General features: G+C 47.3%; 1 protein-coding gene across 1 annotated transcript; it reads right to left on the reverse strand.

The window, feature by feature from the left end:
• Positions 1-2601: 2601 nt before the first annotated feature.
• LOC34619999 lies at positions 2602-5068 on the reverse strand. The gene is made up of 2 exons (XM_026335655.1): positions 3239-5068; positions 2602-3021 (listed from the first exon to the last, which is right to left on the reverse strand). Exons 1-2 carry the CDS (start codon positions 5066-5068, stop codon positions 2602-2604), a joined length of 2250 nt encoding a protein of 749 aa, XP_026191440.1.
• Between the last annotated feature and the right edge of the window lie 1177 nt (positions 5069-6245).

A 6245-nucleotide genomic window follows, 5' to 3' on the forward strand; every position in this document is an offset into this window, starting at 1 on the left:
GATCCAACTCGAAGCACATTGGGAGCCAGTAGGCAAAAAAGACCGAGAAAAAAGAATGGCCCACAAACGAAGTGAACTGCCAAGCAAGAATTCAGACTACCTTCGGTGTTGAACGGCGCGCATTCACTGGGGTGGACTTCAAAAATTTTCTCTCGGGTGTGTTTTCTGAAAGCTGGGTCCAACCTAGACTTCAAAAAATTGGCTGCCGCCACCTTTCCGCACGGACTCTTTTCATATCGAATTATCCCTTTATCCTGTCCTGGAAAGAGCCCGATTGATGGTATCATATGAGGACAGTTCAATGTGTCCCCTAGCGCAATAGCGCCAAGTTGGGCTGTGGAGGCTACTTTTTTCAGTTCCGTTTGAGTTAATGCTAAAGTAAAATGCTTTTGCAAAGCCCCATACAGATGGTAAATACTGAGAGATTCACGGAAAGGAAGCATATTGATGTGAATTGCTGATGTATCCACCACGTTTTGTCCACTTGTTGGAACTTCAACTGAAAATACAATGCATAAGGATGCCATATAGAAACGAAGCTAGCAATGCAAGAAGCGAAGTATAGTGTAAATTCCAATCAAAGGATTATCGGCTATTCAGGTCACCATTTACTCAGAAAGATAAGCGAGGGAGGGAATAATGCATCACCTTGATTAGGCAGCACAGAATATGTAGAAGCTTTATGCAAGAGCAGACAGATGGATAGATTGGAATATATAAAAAGCGGAGAAAATTTGTTCTCGCATAGGCCTATGTTGCATTTTGTCGCCAGTACGGACAATAAACACCGCCAATTCAGGCGCGTACGTGGTAGATGTGCAGCAGTAGATAAGGTAAGCACGGCATCTTGCTCTGTGCAGATCCCTCTATATAAGTAGAGGCTTGAATTATTTTACAAAATATAGGGTGGCTTACGTGCAACCTCTCTGCTCATGAAATCGACTGTAACATTGTAAACAATCGCCTGCAGCTGCCTGACGTTTTCAATTGAAAACAGAGACAGGTGTTTTCCCACGAAGATTTGCCGCACTTCGAAGCGTAGAAGCTCCGGGTTTCTTATTAATTGCGCTGAATAGTATGCAGAAACAAGTGGAGAGTAGAGGCAATGACACACGCGCATGAGCTGACAAACACGGGGGAGACGGGACAAAAATCTGCGCGTTTTGCAGGAAAAACACGGCGAACATTAGCAGGTATCTTGGTCAAGAATAAAGCGGGAAAAAACCACGACCTAGAGAGGTTTAAGCTCGCACAGATAAAAAATACTCACTACATTGATTTACACGAAAAAGAGTTTAAAGGAAAGCAGTCATCAAGCCAATATCCACAGGATAATCTCAAAACTCGAGAGAATAAAAGAACTGAACAACACACTTATACCACGAAAGAGATGTTGGAAAATGTGAAAAGCACTAACGGTTGTAGGTGATCCGGTGTGTAATTTTTCTTGCAAAAGAATGGCTCAATGACTTCGCCTTCCTTAGCGGAGTACTCATGTTTATGTAGAAGTTGAAGACCTCCATACTTATTGCTTTCCTTAATTCTCGGTGGGACGCTGCAGAGAGCGATGTGAAAGCATGAGCAAAAGTACTTGTAGATCGATGGAGGGTGCTCACAACGTGCCTTCTGCGGCGTGTAAAACAAATTGTTATCACTGTGCTACGAGGAATGAAACCCTCTTCATTCCTATAAGTTCAAAACGCTGTGATCACAGTCGTACTATCCAGGCAGTACTCAGCTACGCAGCGTTCAAGGCAGAAAACGACCACAATGGCAAACGCAAGAACGACAGAAAAAAGAGAAAGATAGAGAAGACAAAACGCTCGTGTTCACTCCTGTCGCCTACCTAACAAGACACAGTGGTGAACGTGGTTCAGCAATGTCTCTCTAGCCATGGTAGAGGCGCCTTGAGCATCCCAAGTCTTCAGCGATGTAAAAACGCCCTCAAATTTAGCTCTCTCACTAGGCTTCATCTTATTAAGTAAGTAGTCTAGCCTCCCAATTCGTTCTTGAAGGGTGAAAGCCACTGTTGGGTGCAATCCCCGCAGCTGCTCTGCGTTTAAGTTGTGGGCTTGGTACTGCTCGAGGTAGCTCATGAGCTGCAGCAAACGCACAGCGTGCAAAAATATCACGGCAGTATTATACCCTTGTGAGCATTTCCTTATACCACACATCAGCGCCTACACAAAGTGCAACTGTGAGGGTATTGCCCTTTGCAAAGCGTCCCCTCTCATTCCTGGCTAGGACGTTGCTGTTGCTCGAGTGTATCCGTCAAGGTGAACCGCTACATAATGCATCTGGCTCGCATTTGTCTGTTCACTCATATCAATAGCCAGCGCCACAAGATAACACCTTCCTCTTACGAAAATGATTTCTTGCAGATCAGTCCCTGCTACATCGAATGCCCCTGCGTTCCTGCACAAAAAGGAAGCACACAATATAACGTTTCCTCGACTACCATGTCCTGAATCTGTATCTCCGTTTTGTCTGTCTCTGCTTCTGTGTCCAACCCTGCCTCTGCTACCCCGTGCACGACTAAACGGCAGGCAAGGAAATATTTTTAGGTCAATTTGCAGTGTACGCCCTTCTATTGGCGTTGCCTTACCCTATGTCGCCTTCCATGGCGGCACTTCCCAAAAGAAAGTTGACAAAGGCCTTTCGATTCCGTTTAAATTCCCTCATAGCTTCCCCTTTTGTCTTATCCTCCAGCATCCCTTGGTATGCGAAGTAGAGCCCATACACGGGCTTTGTTATGGCGCTCAGGAAAAGCGCGAGAAAAACTGTCGTGTCGACAGCGGATGCCGAGACTTGAATGGTACCCTTAACCAGGGCGCCTATTTTATCCTGATTCACCAGCAGAAAACTTGCAGTGCTCCGCATCACGTCGAATACCTTAACATAGAACCGTCCTTGCCCGGCAAACCACTTGACGAAAGCCGCAATCTTCTCGAACCACGCTGCTATGATTCCAAAGAGCTTAAGCATCCTAAAGTACCGAATAATCCGCTTTAGGCCAACTTCCTACGATCACGAAAACCAAAAAAAGGCATGAGAGCACCTACGAATTAGTTAACATGCAGCGCCGCTTGTCCATGCGAAGAGCCACTAGTGGGAAGCTAGGATACACGTTTAGCAACTCCCAAATGGTTGCAAAGGAAACAAAGAGAGAGGAAAGGAACAGAGGCAACGAGAAAAGGTGGAAGCGCCATGAGAAGGAGGCAACAGCTCCAGTTCTTACCACTGCCCATTGCCATGCTCTTCCAAACCGTGCGAATACTCGGTCCAGCCCGAAAAGAAGAGATTCTGCTACAAGGCGGACACTCGCCTTGGTGATATTCCATGCCTTTCTTAAAGCATTTGCCTTTTTTTTCTTGGCTTCCCTATATATAAGTTTCGCCTTTTGGAATGCTGCCTTAATTCTGTCGCTCGTTGCGCGTTCCAACATGATACGCCGTACCTTGGAAAGCTCCTCAGGGGCCAAAGTTTCAGAAGACTGGGCATCTGAAACGCCTGTATTCATTGAAGGTAGCGTGCCGGTTGCCTTCCCCGCTTTTTCAATAGCTGGGGCATTCCCTGTGCCTCCCTCTTCCACTTTGCCTGGAGAGTTAGGCCATTCGTCATTGACTACGTTGAGTCCTCCTGTTCCCCCCCCTTTATCTGCCTCTCTTGCATCTCCTTCAGAAACGTCAGGTGTACTCCGCTGGCGATTTACTCCTTCGGGCTGATGCTTTCTTCCTGGCTCTTGTTCCTGGCTCTCGTCCAGGCGGCCTAGATCCAAAGCTGTTTTGTGAGCCTCAAGAGATTGTTCTGCTCTGAGCTCTCCCCACTTTAGGCCAAACAGCTGCATATCATTAAACTCGGATTTTTCTGCGAGTGCCAGCCGAGTTGTTTTCCGCGTAAGCGTCTGTGAGGAGCTGCTGAAGATGAATGATAAAAGACTGCAGGTGGTCGATATCACCGCAATAACGCTAATCGGATTTACAGCTGCAACCAAAGAGACGATAGACATTCCCCAAAATACCAGGTTCATAATAAAGAGAATCAAGGGAAGAAATCGAATGATAATGCTAAGTATATTCTTGATAAAGGCCCGCATTTTTTCCCAAGCGACCGTCCCCATCTTCTTCACCCATTGAATCGCCTTTGACTCCGAGCCTTGGCCTGCTTTAGACCTCTCAAACAGCCTCTCCATTTTTGCCAGCATGATGCGTGCTCCAGCTTTCACCTTCCTAAAGGCAGTTCCCAAGCGTGCCATTACTCGCGAAAAGGCCTTATGCATACGCGTGGGCTTCTGCACGACGCGAATCAGAATTTTGCTGCACAAATCCCCACTGACGGAGTGTAGAGGCTCAAAAGAGCCAGTGGGACTCACAACTTTTGGCGCTACATGGAACCTTGACTTATGCAGATGCAACTTTTCTTCCAGATCTAGTTGGAAGGCACTCAGCATGGAATTCAACATGAGGGGAGAACCTGAGGAATCACTTGGACTCAGCCCTAAAGCCTTGTCGTCCGCCGCATCGGGCACATCCCATACTATTTCGCGCGCATATTCACCCGCAGAGGCAGGGTCTGAAGACGCCAAGCCCTCAATACTGGTGCCTGTCTCTCCACCTCGACTGAGGCTTTCATCAGTTCCTCCCGTGTCCCCCTTCCCTCCCAGTGGACTCTTCTTCTGGGAGTCGACATCCATTCGCCTGTCCACAAGCCTATTATCTGAGCTCTGTGCATCCTGCTTTATCTGGTCTTCGTTCCTTGTAAGCTCATTGAATGCTGGAGCCTCTTCTCCGTCCAGCCGGGCCAGGAGTCGGTAGTTGCTGCTCCCATTTTGCGGCCTCCCACCGTGGAGACTCTTGAGAAAACCTTCTCCTCTTGGCGAGCCGACGAATAAGTTGTCATCCAAGCCGCGCCCATACGGCCCCCAAGCCCTTTCTTGCAGCGAGGATTCCCCACCAGGTCCTTCAAGAGCATCCCCTGCATGGGAGAGCACGGCAACAAGGACTGTAGCCGCGGCAAAAATTGCATATACTAAAACGCCAGAGCACCCTATGCCGCTCTGGTCCGTCATTTGGGCTACACCCAGGCTTAGTCAGTTGTCTTTCATAGGATTAATCGGTCAGGCAGCTGAACTGCACAAGGTCAAGGGAACGACCGGTTGATCTCATTGGCCAGCTACAGGCGCACAAAAGGGAAATAAAACAGATTTAAATGGGTGGCCAAGGAATGAAAAGCAAGCGCTCCATATATTCAATGGATTCAATAAAACCAATAAGCCACAGGAGCAACAGCGGCAAAGGCACAGAGAACTTGTCGAATACAATACATTTTGCCAATCAGCAGACAAACAAGGAAATAAATTTGTATTTTACACGCAGGGGATACTGCCAAGATACCCAGACATGAAGTGAAGACTATGTTGATAGGCCTTGAAACAGACTCTCCCTGGTCAGCCATGCGATGTGTGTCCACTACACACATCAGTCTCCTCTGGGGGCCGCATTACTCCATTTACTTTACTTTTTTCTTATTTTAATTTTGTGGGCTCAAGGTCTAATTCAATCTAATTGCTTTATCGCTAGCTGAGGCCCCGCCTTTTAGAGTGGCGGCCCCCCATGTCGTCCGCCTTCCCCCCTGTAAGACACTGCTGATCATTCACCTCTTCTTACTAAGAGTCCAATAGTTTGATTCTGATTAATTAGCCAAAAAGGATTCTTTCTGAACTTGAGACTTACGAGTTCAGGTTCCCACGCCTTTTTGGAGGAGCAAAAATAGTGCTGCGCAACATGGCGAACACAGAACATCTGTTGCCCCTACACTACGATTGTGTCCAGCCAACTTATATATGTAAGTTGCGACTACACAATCTGCAGCTGGGTGCAATTTAGTCAGGAACGCTTATTATGCATGAATATTCGTGCATGCTGTTTTGCGTAGCCAAGCGCCCTCAGTCGGAGACGTTGTGTTGTGTGCGTTAAACGCCCCAACTTGCGTCTCCGAAGAGAAATACTCAACTTCAGACTCGGCACCAGCTTAATAGACAGTAACTGAGTACTTATCAATGGGATTCTGGCCTTAATCCTTCCCTGTCCCCTCAGAGTTCCCTATATCAAGGGGTACGCGCACCCTCTACTGGATCCAACCACTACAGCTAATTGTACACAGCATCTAGAGCACGCGTAGACAGCGATGTGTCTCCTTGTATTAGGCTTTAAAGCTTGCAATAAACGAGGTATACGTATAGACCA

The sequence above is a fragment of the Cyclospora cayetanensis genome, unplaced genomic scaffold (genome assembly GCF_002999335.1).
Source record: "Cyclospora cayetanensis isolate NF1_C8 unplaced genomic scaffold, CcayRef3 CcayRef3_contig_76, whole genome shotgun sequence".
NCBI lineage: Eukaryota > Apicomplexa > Conoidasida > Eucoccidiorida > Eimeriidae > Cyclospora > Cyclospora cayetanensis.

Excerpts from the sequence above, each read along its gene's own strand:
- LOC34619999 (XM_026335655.1), bottom strand. The coding sequence starts at position 5,068 with ATGACGGACCAGAGCGGCATAGGGTGCTCTGGCGTTTTAGTATATGCA. Across the intron at positions 3,022-3,238 it reads GAGCATGGCAATGGGCAGTG|GAAGTTGGCCTAAAGCGGAT; the intron begins GTAAGAACTGGA and ends TCGTGATCGTAG.